At 40.6% G+C, this 14987-nt stretch overlaps 1 protein-coding gene across 4 annotated transcripts; it reads left to right on the top strand.

Annotated features, from left to right (window-relative positions):
- The first annotated feature begins 5 nt into the window (after positions 1–5).
- LOC143108085 (transcription intermediary factor 1-alpha-like) lies at positions 6–12172 on the top strand. 4 transcript variants are annotated; one of them, XM_076271536.1, is made up of 18 exons: positions 8–512; positions 1105–1223; positions 1548–1692; positions 1846–1978; positions 3617–3733; positions 3871–3985; positions 4136–4282; positions 4377–4491; positions 4864–5252; positions 6485–6625; positions 6918–6993; positions 7096–7156; positions 7311–7419; positions 7590–8191; positions 9700–9826; positions 9976–10050; positions 10307–10462; positions 10654–12172. In XM_076271536.1, exons 1-18 carry the CDS (start codon positions 236–238, stop codon positions 10744–10746), a joined length of 2997 nt encoding a protein of 998 aa, XP_076127651.1. In that variant the 5' UTR covers positions 8–235; the 3' UTR covers positions 10747–12172. The 4 variants fall into 4 exon arrangements, with proteins under 4 accessions (XP_076127652.1, XP_076127651.1, XP_076127653.1 ...); XM_076271538.1 differs by having other exon boundaries at positions 477–593; XM_076271537.1 differs by lacking the exon at positions 3617–3733 and having other exon boundaries at positions 6–512.
- The last annotated feature ends 2815 nt before the right edge of the window (positions 12173–14987 follow it).

Here is a 14987-nt window from a genome sequence, read left to right as displayed (position 1 = left end):
AGGCTACCATAGACCGCTGAAGAACATGAGGACATAGGCTATCAGCATCGAGGAGGACAGCTGAAGAAATTGCATGATGCTAATCTATACTACCCTTAAAATATTCAGATGCTGCATGTCTGGGATGGTCCATGATGGTCCAAGTAACAGCCTGCAAATGCTCTCCCTGGAATGGACAGTAAATTCATCGTTTACTCTCTTTGGATCAGCCAGTGATCGCTATTCTTTGTGAGCAATGCACGAAAGCTTCGAGAGAAAGGAAACTGTGGATGTTGCCTTAATGGAGAATGAGGCGGAGGGCGTATCAGTCAGAAAGGAAACTGGCAAGTTGCTATGCACCTTGAGCTATCTAGAAATCTGTGCAGAATGCAAGCAGACTTTTCACAACCGCGAGGCTATGCTGTTGCCATGTCTGCATTCATTATGCAAGGCATGTGTGCCGCTGCCCTGGCGGAGTTTGGTGACCTCCGATCAACGAGGAGCTTCTCCAGCCAACGAAGGGTCCAAACCACGTGAGCTTGTTTACAAATAAACCTGACACTGTGTTGTGTTCATACCAGCATGGATACTTTGCAGCAACCTGCGGTTCTAAGGTAGTAGGCTACTCTGCGTTACCCAATTATTCGTCCAACAATGAAATTTACTTTTTGAAACTTTAATTAAAGTTACTTGGTAAGTGCATAGGCTCACATTTCAGAAGCCTCAGCTTGGTTGAATGGCCAACACAACATGGACTTCAGATCTATTTCAGAAAATGGTTTTATAGGCTTAACTTCATTTATATTCTGAAATTCAGTCATTTGGTTTATTATTCTGGAAATACCAAGTTGTTAGGTTTAGGCCTTCTTCAGGTGAACATATATGAGATCAGGGGAACCTAGACAGATGAGCTTAAGCTCAAACTATATGTTTATAACCACAACGCCTATTAAAAGGTACAATTCTGTTGAAAAGCAGTCATTGCATGGAGGCTGAACAACAGACCTCCCCTGGCCCTCATGACGTACTTTCATCCTATTTTATATTTCAGTCATTTTGAGGGATTGTGTTTGTAGTCTACGTGCTTACCTGCAATGGGGAATCAATATTTCTGTTCCTTTCTAGTGAATGTGATCCGCTGTCCAGTGTGTCGACAAGAGTGCATGGATGTGGATGTGATGGAGAACTTCTTTGTGAGGGACTGTGTAGAGATGCCCAGTTCCACGGTGGATAAGCCTTCTCAGGTGCGAGATGTTCACAAGTAAAACAATAACATTGTTCATGATTTATACTTCAGGATCATGGATGAGATTGAGAAATGTAGCTATTAGTTGAACTGACAAATTAGGAAAAGGAAATAGAAAATGTTTAGAAAAATGCTAGTATAATGGTGTACTAGGAAATAAAAAAGTTTTAGAAAAATGCTAGTATAATGGTGTACTAATCTAAGTCTAATGGTGTCTAAGTCTAATGGTGAACTACATGGAAAAAGTGCCAAATTGTGTTCAGGAGAGAGAAATAAAAACAGTTCATCACCCATCTGATTAGATTATCTGTCTCCTCCACAGCTGTGTCTAAGTTGTGATGACAACACGGTGGCCTCTGGCTTCTGCGAGGAGTGTGTGGAGTTTCTGTGTGTCACCTGCATTGATGCCCACCAGAGGGTGAAGTTCACCAAGGACCATCACATCCGACAGCAGGAGGAGCTATCACGTAAGGGGTTCTACTCAGACAACCATTGTTAATGGTTAATTGTTCTTTGCTGTTGTTGAATTCATTCTAAATTCGAGGCCACTGGACTCTGGTTTTGAGTTTGTATCAGCTTTCACGTGACTGAATAGTAATCTCATCCATCTTGTTCCGCAGAAAAACGGGGGGTTTCCACACCAAAGCCAGTGTTCTGTGATGTTCATAAACAAGAGCCCCTCAAATTGTTTTGTGAGACATGTGATCGTCCAACGTGCAGAGACTGCCAGCTGCTGAAGCACAAAGACCACAAGTACAGCGTTGCTTTTTATTATTACTGTTTGTCTAGGGCTATTATTACTGTTTGTCTAGGGCTATTATTACTGTTTGTCTAGGGTTATTGTTATTACTGTTAGTCCATGAGCCAGGGGGTCGGCCGGTACCATCTGAGGAGAATAAGTCTCAGTGATTTTTGGTAAAGTATTCCACCCTAGAGTTAGAAAATAAGTGATAGCATTGCATTGGTTTTGGCTTTTTGTATGTTATCACCCTGTTTATGTCTATTATACGCTTATGAGGGGATATATTACAGGTGAAGAGGCTATTATACGCTTCTGAGGGGATATATTACAGGTGAAGAGGCTAAAAACCTTAACTTCCGCTGCTCTGCATTATTGTTATGTAAAGCTTTTTATTTACATTTCAATATTTTTTTTATTAATATTAAATATTATGAACACATATGAGTATGAGCCATTATCTAATGAAACATGCAATAATGTGCATACATTTCAAGCACAGAAATCCTAACATTGGATAAAGTCAGGTTCAAAATAATTTTGGTGACATATTTGAGTGAAATGTTATTCCTGAAATTCCTGGAATGCTGTATTTTTTGAGAATGTCTTCATTTGCTGAAAACCCATGTTATGTATATTCTATAACCTGTTTACTTTCCATACTATAGGTCACAAATAATATATGAACAGCCTCCTCTATAAAATACTACAGTGTATAGGAGTATCTGGAAACTCTAGTGTTTGTAAGTACAATTGAAGAGAAGATTTCTGGTTCAGAGTTGTGAATATGGCGATAATAGATTTTCTTTAATGGTTATTGGCAGTATTTTTATATATTCAAAATATCCAAATTCAAAACATCCACTGTAATAACATTTCACTCTGATATGTCCAAAATGAAAAACTAAAATAATTTTGAACCTGATTTTATCCAGTGTCCACGGTTTCTGTAGTTAAAATGTATGCAAATTATCATTAGATAATGGCTCATTTACTTATACATAACATTTCATAAAAGTTGCAATACAAAAAAATATTGACTTAATGTAGATAATCAGCTGTGGAAGTTTTTTGGGGATATCTATGAGTTAATTATTTTAGCCCATTTACCTGTAAGATATTCTTCCATAGACATGCAATGGACATAAACCAGCTGATAAGACACAAAGAGAAACCCCAAATGCAATGCTATCACATATTTTCTAATTCTGTGGTGGTATACCTTGTCAAAAATCAGTATGAGACTTATTCCCCTGAATGGTACTGATTGACCAAAATTAGAGGATCTGGCTCAAGCAATTGTAGCAATTGTTTGTATCACCAGCCTTTATAATGGGTGTTTGGTAAATACATGTATTTAACTACGTCTGCTATAAAACTGATTCAGGTTAAATAGAAAATGACAGTCCATGTTCAATTTACATATTTCAATGAAGAATTTTCTAATTTGTATCTAATGTGCTATAACTAGCCAGTGTGTGCTGCAGTGCTGTGCTCGGAGGAGTTGGAAAAAGAAGCGCTATATACAAATGCAGTCCATTTACTATTTACCATTTAATACTCATACTTAACAGTCCGTCTCATGCTACTTTGCTGTGACACTGAACCTTGTGACTGTTGTTGATGTACTCTTTTTTGTACATTTTTATTAGTTATCAGTTTTTAGAAGACGCCTATAGAAACTACAGAAGGAACATGGAGGATATGGTTTTTCAGCTACAAGAGAAAAGAAAATGCATTGAGGAAGTTTCCAACTTAATAAATAATGGGTAACTTCACCCCTAAAAAAAAGGAACTTTCACATATGACATCATTTCATTGGTCACAAGGCACTCTTAAAGAAAAGCCATCTAGAAGTGTAGGCTACTTGTCAAGTGACTGTCCATGCACTATTTCTGTTTCTCAGGCTTGCTCAGGCTGATGAAAACTACACAACAGTTCACAATGAGATCAAAAGTTCAATGTGCAGTTTGATTTTAGAGATTAATAAAAAAGGGAAAATGCTGTTAAACCAGCTGGAGGTATGATTGCATGTTTAAGATTTTACAAGTAGTTTTTTTCTTATTAGTGTCTATTTAATATGGATTATCTGTGGTCCTTTTAAAGTATTTCTAATATGTGTGTGTGCGTGTGTGTGTGTGTGTGTGTGTGTGTGTGTGTCTACTTTACAGAGTCTTACTAAAGATCACCGTAACAGTCTTAAAAAACAACAGCAGGATGTTAGTTCCTTATCCAGGCACTTGGACCATGTGATCACCTTTACTAAATGGGCCACTGGAAGCAATGGTGGCACTGCTCTCCTCCAGTGCAAACGCCTGGTGAGTTGGGGCCTCCCTGAAAGGACTGGGTGCTGGACAAACAGCCCAAGAATGTGTGTGAACTTTCGCCGTTATTTATGATTGCCTGTTTTAGATTCTTTTCCAGATTAGGAACCTGCTAAGGACCAAATGCAGCACGACATTTGTGCCACAGAGCATTGTCCACTTCCAGGGCAAGTCAGGATACTGGGCCTCCAATGTTGAACTCGGTGAGGTGATGACACGAACACATGGAAGAATGGTGTACAATCTGGTCCAAAACAGACTGCGTAACAGCTCCGTAACCAAAGTGATTGAAACTGCTAGACATTCTGTGTGACGTGTTCTAAAGGGACAAATGCATTTGAATTGTGCAGAATGTGTAGTACTAGTGTAAAATGTAATGAAAACATAAGCACAAATAAAGCAGTCTTGGTAAGCATAAGGAAGGTAAGGATAATCAGTGGGTGACTCTACTGCACCGATGGTGCAGGAGTCTATACATTACAGTGTGGCTTTCTCGAAAATATCTCTTCCCCCACTCATTTAAATGGAGCAGCTTTTGCCTGCAGCATGCATACATTTCTTTATTTTTGCTGCAGGCTCTTTAGTGGTGGAAAACATCCCAGGTCTTCAGCTGAATGGCTTCCAGGGCCTCTGCCCCACGACCCACCCCGGGCAGAGCTCTCCCGCCAGCCTGCCCCCGGGGCCCTCCCAGCAGCCCCAGTCGTGGCACAGCACGCTGGCTCAGCTTCAGATGCAGGTGGAGAGGCTTGCACCACAGCAGCCGCCACCAGCAGCTCCCCCTCCCCACTGGGCGTGGTGCCAGAGCGTGCCCCTCCCTCGGCCGCCGTCCACCCGCCCCCAGAGAGGCTTGGAGGGACCGCAGGGCTTCCATCCCTTGGCTCATCAGGGCCGGGGGTTTATGCCCCCCCAGCACCACCAGTTTCGCCCCAGCAGTGCTATGACAAGCCCTGGATCGCCAAATCAGGTGAGTGCTGCTGTTCATTATCATTATCTGAGGTATTGAGCTGGGCTGATGACAGAGGAAGTGCTGTGGACGGACTTCCAGAGTAAACTGAAGGATTATCAGATACTGCACCAAGTTCTGTTTGGTTGACTTATTTGCTGAGAGAAATGATTTTGTCTACTCTAGGCCCATCAGCACCCCACCCCAAACTGAACCCATTGTGATGCCTCTGATGTCAGATCATAGAATGCTTTATAACCTCTAATCTTTTCACTTCATTGTGTTGCATCTGAATGTCAGCAAAATGGAGACTTGCGTCTGAGGGTCTCCGATGGGACCAGGTCTTTGAGTGACATGAGGTTCCAACAGGTTCTGGCAGTAGATGAGGTTCTCCCAAATGGGGATGACAGCTGTCATGTCTTAGGCACTCTAAGCTCTGACGTGTCAAGATCTGTTAGAATCATAAGTCAGCCCTTACAAAAACAAAGACAGATCTCTTGACTATAAATCAGTGGAGGACCAGCTGGTTACATGTGTTGGGAAAAAACACTGAATGTGAGCTGATGTCTGGGGTATAATTTGTTTAGTCTAGCTTTCTGCTCACTTCTTTTAGCTCTTAAAAAATAGTTCAATAAAAGCGATCTTGTTTAATAAGCAATGCTTATTTTCATGGGCACAAAGCAATTATACTCAAGTGTTTGGTTTTAGGAAATGAACAAGTTCCCAAATACATTGCATCATCTTCCCATTAATGAGAAATCAGTCACTGTTAGTGGGTTGGTTGGTCTGCGTGAGATGTGTGTTTGGTCATTTTGTAAATATAAAGCCTTACCAAACCACATTATCATTTTTACCTAGAAGAGTATCTCTATGGTATGAGTGAATAAGGTATATCTACTTCTACTACGTGCTGTCTTTCACTAATGCTTTTGTTTTGTCCCCAGACTGAGAGAAGCTTGCGAAATGTAACCAGAGTGCATAATCTTTCCCTGAAGTAGCCTCATAGCCAAGTCCCCCACCCACAGCCAGACTCAACAGATGACAAGATAAATGAAAATAGGCTCATATGCACTGTTGCCTTTCTTTGTCCTTGGAGATTGTGAAAGATCTAGTCAAGCTCTATTCAATTTTCGAGAACTCCAAATCATACTTTATTTGGACAGCTCAATGTTAAATAGTTCTTGTCTCACATAATACATTAAGTAAGACTTATTGTACTACTAAATTTGCACACTTCATTCTGAATCCTCCAGAATTTAAGGGGAGTTGTGATGAGCCCTGGCTGTTCACCCAGACACATGGACGTTATCCAGACTCGGAACACACTCCTGTACTCCCACTGTCCACCTCTGGCTAGCCATGACCAACTGAGCTCTCCATTCCCCCTACACCAGGTGAATGGCCATGTAGACTTAACACACACACACATATCCCCACAAAATGTATGCATGTAGGTAATGCTGCATATGGCCATGTAGACTTAACACAGACACACATATCACCACAAAATGTATGCATGTAGGTAATGCTGCATATGGCCATGTAAATCCTTGCACGGCTGTAAACTGAAAAAAAGTATAATAATAAATCCATTATACAACACGCACCAGTCCAACCTTTGACTTATTCATGGGTTTTTGTGAGTTTGTTGACCCTGATATGCTCTTGTCTTGATGTCTTCTTCAGAGGAATGACATGGGTTTCTCCTCACCCTTGCCAAGACCCACCCTTCCACAAACAACCTTCATTCCAGGAAGTGGTGGTAAGAGATTTCATTGATGGATGATGGTGTTAATATGTTTATTTATTTATGTGTAGTTTTTTGTGGTAGTCTCGTGTTCAAAAGATGTTCTCCCCTTTTCAGCTCCACCAAGCTATCAACATCATTGCAAATCTCCTCATGCACAGCCTGATAGAGAAACTAAGTACAATCTTTCAACTCCTTTGCATTTGTTGTAGTTATGTTGGCTTCTACTGTATATAAACGTGCTATGCTAAGCTCATGGCCTATTGATATTGATATATCGCAATTCCATAACCCTCGTTCATTTTGATACATTTTCTACATTCTACCCTCAGGGTGTCTGTGGGGCCATGCAGCTCAGTAGCGAAACGCCGCAGGCGGTCATCTCCGGGCCCCATCATCGTCATTAAAGATGAGCCTGAAGAGCTGGACAACATGAGATATGTAAGACAATGAAATAGCAAAGCAAGCTTACATGTGATAGCACGAACCATTACTTCGCACTTAGTATTTCATTCTCAGTCAATGAAAGCTGGTGTTTGATGGTTTTTCTGTGTCATGATTTTAGTGCTAATAATGAAACAGTTGTGCCCATATGACATGTGCCCATTAAGATGCAGCGCACCCTGAGACCCAGTCTTCCCGACAGCACAGGGGATCAAGGCCAGACTCCACAAGATGTGCACAGAGACGGTTCTCACCACAACACGGGGGTCCAAACTGTGGTTTCACAACACAGAGCGCCGGACTGGCCACTAGTTGTTCAGCACGGGACTAAAGCGGAAACCTCACAGGTTCCACAACAGGGTATGACTGACCAGTCCAGTGTTTCCTTACAGAACTCAGAAAAACAGACTTTGACCTCTCAGCAGGGTCCTGAAGGTCAGTCCTCTCGACACGCTGATGCAGAGCAAACCCAGGCCACAGAGTCCAGCTCAGGACCACTGCCTTCCTCTGATGCTTCCTCTAATGACTCCACGCAAAGCCCTCTCCAGAGCGCTGAGGCCCAGTCCAAAGGTCACGGCCAGAGAGCCAGCACCCCACCGGCCCCTTCAGGGAAGCATGAGGCTGTGCAGACACCAGGATCAACAGAGGACAGAGGAACAGAGGACTGGTGCCGTGTGTGCCAGACAGGGGGAGAGCTGTTGTGTTGTGACAAGTGCTCTAAAGTGTACCACAGCTCCTGTCACATCCCCGTGCTCCTCAAAGCCCCTCGGTAAGAACTTCGTTGGGTTACTCCTTTGGGACTTGTGGAGGTTTACGTCACTGGGAACTAAATCTCAGTGTCCAGTCTGGGACAATTGCGTAACCTTTTGCTTGTTTTTCAAATTGCTATCTGGGAATGCAGCTGTTCTATGTAAGCTTACGCTGCAGCAGTTTTTTGCTTTAGTTTTTAAGGTGTCTTTTGTAGGAAAATTCTATGTATTTTGTAGGCATACTATGCAACTTTTCACCTTTACAAAGCCAATTTGATGGTAAACAAACTTGTAAGAGGCGAATCGTTCAACATAGCTATACAGCTAGACCAGGGGTTCTCAATATTTTTGGTTCCAAGGACCCCTTTTTGGGGGAGAAAATATTCCGAGGACCCCCTCATAACCATAACAATTAAGCATGTCATTTGTATTCTCTGAAGTTGTGGACAGGTCCACTATCCCATGTTTTTTTGGCAGATGTGCAACTTCGTCTTTTGTCAGTTTTGGATTTTGTATCACTTGACAACATGGACTGATTCAAACATTTATACATATTCATCAGCTAGCTGGCTAATAAATAAGCCAGGCTAAGCAGTAGTAGGAATGGTTCCTAATCATCTAAGTTTTATGGGTGAAAAGGGGCATCATCTGTAGATATTAATTTTTAAAAAGATAAAAATCAACTTTATAATTTCAAGCAAATTATTTTGCGGACCCCTTGGCTATGGGTCGCGGACCCCACTTTGAGAACCACTGGCATAGACGTAGCGAGTCAGTAGATATAGCTTTTTGGAGATAGTTTTTGCCTTTTGTTAATCCTTCACCTCCACAAAAAAAGTGTCTGCATTGTGCACAGGGGAATAAGTTGCGAGAAGTTTGCTATTTACAATAGCAGAGTAACATATAAATACATTGCGACTCTAGAGGGAGCTCTACACTCGCCAAAAATACCTAAACCTGCATAGTGCGCCTTTAAATTGATATGATTGGATTTGGAAAAGTGGCTCTTTAGGTTGCCTTTTTAGCCTGAGTTGTATTATGATGTGTTACCCTAGTAATACAAAAGTATTCAGGAACTGTTTATTGTCCCATTATGTTAAGGGTACCTCCTGATAAACGAAAGGCAAGCCCTTGGGCACATATAGCAGTTGTTTTTAGTTGGTTTGTTAAACCATAACACCCTGCAGCACAATGTTCTTACTTTTATTTATGGCTATCCAGGAATCACTTCATATTTTTTGTGGTCAAAACATTTCAGAACAGTTCTTCAACTCAATGGCTTTTGGCTGCCAGTGTACTGAAAACATGTCCCATCAGATGCATATTCAAATTTTAATTTACAGTCTTTTAATGAGTTGAATTTTTTGTTACATAATTGCACAGACACTAAATCATTAGCCCTTGGTTTATTAACTTACATTAAGTCTGTGGCTTCCTCTCAAAAATAATTTCTGACCTCTTAACCTCCCAGAAAGTAATATTTGTGTCGAATCCTTCAACCCTCTTTGTATTACATGTTCCTCTCCAGTGGTCAATGGTTTTGCTCACTTTGTCGAGACATCTACAAACCTGAGATGGCGTACGACAGTGAAATTCTTACGGAGACCACAAAGGAGACTGAGACCACTGCCATGATGGAGCCTGTGGATAGAAGGGTCAGTGTTGGTCAGAATGTACACTCCATCTCCATACTTACACTTTCAGACTGCAGAGAATGAGCCTTTTTATTAAACTAAGTTATAGAAAGCTAGAGATACAGTATGTGCACATCTTAAGTGTCTCATGTTTCTTTTTCCCCATGCAGAAATGTCAGAGGCTTCTACTACAGATATATTGCAGTGAATTAAGTGCAGAATTCAGGAGGTCATTGCCCCTCACAGTGAGTCCTTCCTGGTTGAATGGAACATACTGTAGTTTGTGTTGTGCTAAGTAAGGGATAATGTATAGAACGCCAGTCATTATTGGGAAAATAAGTCCCGACAGGGCGAACCGGACCCTGATGCGCTAGCGGAGCTAACCCTAGGAGCAATTCATAATATTGTTCTATTCACTTGATCTTAAATCAAATAGTCATCCATGGCTAAGTATACTCTTTCCTGGAAACTGAGTTCAATCAATATTTTTTTGTGTTGTAGTTTGAACACCAACACTGTGACACAGATAAGACTCCAGTGCAGCTCTCCGTGGTGAAAAGCAAGCTCGAGTCACAGCAAAGTCCATGCTACTGCAAGCCAGCTGAGTTTGTCTCTGATGTGAGAATCGTCTTCAGAAACTCTTTCAACTTTTATGAGGTAAGTCTGGCTATTCTGGGAGATCGTCTCACTAGCTTTTAGCAGTAATGTGTTACTGAGACAAGCGCAACACAATGTAAATCACCTCACTAATAGACTCAATATTTACAAATACACATAAACACATGGAAAGTAATGTGAAATTGTTATACATGGATTGCTGTATATTGATCATCATTTCCCTTATTCAGACAGACTCAAATGTTAAGGTTGCAGCAGCAAACCTGGAGAAGTTATTTGAGGAACAGCTGAAGAGTATGTTTCTTGAAATCACATTTCTTTAAGTCTGGTATGGGGGGAGGAATTTATAGCTCAGACCACTTTTTCAATGGTGACAACTACTAAAGCATTTCAAAGAGTGCAGACAAAAGTTCTGACTCTTCACAATACAATGAGTACTGTGACTTGAGCCAGGAGGGCAGTTAATGCCAAAGGCCTCAAATCAAACCCATGGCTCACCAGCGCGGTCATGAACACAACACGACATTTAGAAATGAATGACGCAGACATGTGTCAGCAGTGGGGACATTCAGATGGTTTATTTACAGTGTTGTGCTTGTTGTCATGCCAGAGCCACAAAACACACAACTTTAAGCAAGCTTCAGAAGAACAGAGATATGACTTCTGTGACTTTGGGGCAGTGTGTTGGGCTTCTGTTCTAATCTTGAGGACGTTCCAAAACATGAGGGATTAAAGGGTTTAAAGTAAAGGGGAACCCATGCCAAGTTAGCTCGACATAGAGACACATCTGCCCTGGTACCCTTCCAAATCTACTCCGACAGACTAGAGCTGAATTCCAGTCAATAGATGTTAGATGTCTGTATGACGAAAACACAGATAAATCTTTCACTAATTTGTATCAGATGAAAGTTTATTTACAAAAGCATCCATTTTGATATGTAGTTATAATTTGCCTTCTTGTAATGTGACTGATTGGCAGGCGTATTGTACTGTGAAGCAGGGTATGAGAATATCTCCTTCATAGGAGTGTACAAATCTTTACTTTAAATATGGTTTTATAGAGTTTGAAACAACCCAGACTACAGACAACACTCAATTGAATTGACTTGTTAACAAACACAGAACCTTTCCAGAATCTTCTGATATCTTGGGATTTGCCCTTTTCTCTTGGACATACAGAATAATAATGTAATGGCAGCCCTTAACAAGACAAGCAGCAAATCGCTAATGTACGTTTTCAGACGTTTACATGAGGCATGGATATGGGCTTTCCAGTTAAAATACAGTAAAGTTGTAATCAGTGTTTTTAGGATAACACACATCTGCACCTAATGCAAACCAAACAGATGTATAACCAACAGGGTGTTTTCCACAGATGTAGCAGTGGCAGTAAAAGTCTTCATTTTTTTGAATATGAATTGGAAAGCAGCCTACTGATATTTCTGTCAAATGGTGCAATCAGGGTTCAGCATAGTTATGGATTTTGAAATCCATTGAAATTTTGTTTACATAGTTGGATTTGTTATTATTTATCTGTAAATGAATGTGTATAATGTTTTTGCCCTTATAATTGGGTGCCTCATTTTGTAGGTTACCGTCATCAGCATGAAATGTGATGGTGATTATGAAAATACATGTGAATGCATATATGGTCTATTTAAATGTACGTTCAAACGCTTAAATATGTCAAATTGTTTATAGTAAATAAAGACAAAAGTGTTACATACATTTTGTGTATTCAGTGATAAACAGTGCATTTAGTCTTATTTTTCTCATCATTTGTAGCCAGCATAGTAATGCAATGTCATTTAGTAGGAATGTTGCTAAACCTTTGGGTTTTAATGAGTGGTTGCTGCATGAGTCAGCTCCTGAACAGTTTAACGGGCCAGAGTGATGGAGCTGGCTGGAGAGCGGAGAGGTGAGGGGCTAAGCCTTTAACTTGACTTGCAGGGTCTAGTGGTGCTCCTGGCTCTACACTGCACTGGCAAATAGTTTCAGTCGTTAATGGCCCACCGCTGAGTGACACAAACATGGCAAGACAAGGCAAGGTTTGCTTCAAAAGGAGTAGACTGCCCTCGAGAAGATTATCGCTGTTTAAAAGGTGACCTCAACTGCAGCAATTTCCCACATCCAAGAGACCCAGAGTTTGGACCCAGGCTGTTTCTTATTAAATCCTTCCGGGGGGGTCAATGGAATGAAAAAGTGGCAAGGATAGATTAGAAAGAGCCACAAGCTCTGTAAGAACCCCTCAGATCTCAATCGTGCTTTGGTCAACCAGGGCCTTGATCTGTTTGTTATTATGGGGCATTATTTGGAGACCTTATATGGTAGTGTTTCTTTTACTAAACTCACCTTCTACACAACTGATAAAGAGAGGTAAGATCAGGTGCAGGTCAGTCACAAATCATTCAGTCTGTGGTTTCATCAAAAAGGCCGAACAGGGAGGCCACACTGCAATGTAACTGAAGCGTTCCATTTGCGATGCATAAAAACAATTTTAAAAGACTGGTCTATTTTTTTTAATGTACTGGTGTAGCCAGTTCCATTGATCATAGTGGAAATTAATTGTTGCAGCAGACGCAACGCAAACGCAGCGCTTCAGTTACATGCCCGGGGTAGCCTCTCTGTAAGACTGGTTTCATCACAGGCTGAGAAGATTTGGTACCATTGTGTCAAGAATCAGACAATGCTAATTATCATTTCATATTGTATACATGGATGATAAATACACACATACACTGGGAAACACTAGTGAATTTTTGAAAATTAAAGGATCCACGACCACGTTTATTTTTCTCTTCTATGAAAATCAAGAAATGAAGGATGGTTTATTGTGGAACTGGCCATATATTATAACATAGTTAATACTATTTTGGGCCATTTTTCAAAGTGATCTTGTTGATCAAGGATCCTACCACTGGTATTTGATAACATTAGCTGTCATGATTTGCCTGCCTCACAATGGTAGTGAGATTTCGCAAAGTCTTTCCACGTCTCTTGTAGTGACATTTCAAACAAGGTTTACCACATACCAGCAGGTGGTGCTACTAACCTCTACTCCCTTGTGATGCTGCCAGTGTTTTGACATTATTGTATCGTATATTGGCACATACAGATGACAAATTGAAAGCTTAAGTCTTTTTTAGCCATTCTAAGAGGTTTTTAAAGGAGATAAATTGATTCAATGCCATTCATGAGGTGAGGAATCAAAAGAATTTACATTCAAATCAACGGAACATTGAGGCAACTATTTTCTTTTATCTTGGTGTCCATACCAAACATTCTTCTTTCTCTGAAGAAAGTGGAGCCACAGATTAGGCAAGAATTTAAATATCTAAATAAACCCACCGCCATCTTGTGACCACCTGGGTATTTATGTCCTCTTGAAAAATAAACTTCTGTTGCATATATGTGTAATGACATCCATCTTCAGCTTTGGGCCTGATTAGTCATCTTTTGACTTCAAAGGTTCATTGATCATATCATGGATGAAAAACATATAGACCAGAACATGGAGATGCCAACAATAGAGAAACGACAGAGAACTACCACTAATTTTAAATTACTATCTATTCTACTTTATTATGTGGCCTAATCCAACAGGCCTCATTTTCTACAGTATGATGGCCTATATAGTATTGGTAAAGCATTTTTTCTCATTTACATTCTTCAGCCAAAAATAGCAAATTCTCAAATTTCATGTAATCATTCACATCATACCATACCATCACGTTTTATTGGCGTTATGGATGTTACAAAAAATTTAATTTTCCATGGAATTGCCCTAATACTACAACAAACTAACTGAAAATAAGTCAGTATCCTCTGTATCATCTCCTCTGTATCGTCTCCTATCTCACTACACATGTCATGCCCAAAGAGGAGAGCAGTGGAGGTTTGTGCTGAGCTTCTGCTGGTTTTCATTGGGGTTATTCTTAATGTGCACAAACGTTCAACAGGCTATCACTTAGAGTTGCCTGTAAAAAGATATGGGGGAAATATATTTACCCCCACACAGGTTCATCATCTCATCCTACCTCACAGACGTCAATCCTTTTGCTTTTTTCATGCTACACATAGAAAAAAGTCTAAATTCAGACTCTGTCAGATTGGAATGGAAAATCTGCTAGAAGCATTTACACTGATTGTCCCAAGTGCTTTTATAGGGTGTTGTCGGTTAAAAACCTAGTCGATTTGATCAAACCAGTCACTTTGGCTCCTGGTGTTCAGCTCTGCAAGCTGACTGGTTTAATTTGATCCACAAACTGTAGTAACAATTGCCTTGTCAGGGCTTCCTCAGTGAAACATGGTTTTTCAATCAAATGGGGAACTATCAAGAATGATATTGATATGAACATCGAAACAAATATACTCTCTGTTTTTATGTGATGTGATTATGACTAAGGATCTCTCACCACCATCTTATTTGTGGTTGAGTAGATACCTGACAGTGATTCCTTGAGACAATGTTTATCAGGGAAATGCCGTTGAGTTGTTGGCCTTCAATAAGTCAGAAGCATCAAAGAAACTTTTGAAGGAGTAAACAGGATTAAGTTGAAGAGGC

This window comes from Alosa pseudoharengus, unplaced genomic scaffold (genome assembly GCF_046254945.1).
Source record: "Alosa pseudoharengus isolate Yale_2024_CS ecotype anadromous, Long Island Sound unplaced genomic scaffold, YU_APseudo_1.1 YU_APseudo_1.1_scf_10, whole genome shotgun sequence".
Taxonomy (NCBI): domain Eukaryota; kingdom Metazoa; phylum Chordata; class Actinopteri; order Clupeiformes; family Clupeidae; genus Alosa; species Alosa pseudoharengus.
The sequence above is the reverse complement of the archived record's forward strand: the minus strand, read 5'-3'. Positions and strand labels throughout refer to the sequence as shown.

Coding starts and splice junctions, on each gene's coding strand:
- LOC143108085 (XM_076271536.1), top strand. CDS start 236: ATGCACGAAAGCTTCGAGAGAAAGGAAACTGTGGATGTTGCCTTAATG. Junction 513..1,104: donor CAACGAAGGGTCCAAACCAC/GTGAGCTTGTTT, acceptor GTTCCTTTCTAG/TGAATGTGATCCGCTGTCCA. Junction 7,157..7,310: donor CAGCCTGATAGAGAAACTAA/GTACAATCTTTC, acceptor TTCTACCCTCAG/GGTGTCTGTGGGGCCATGCA.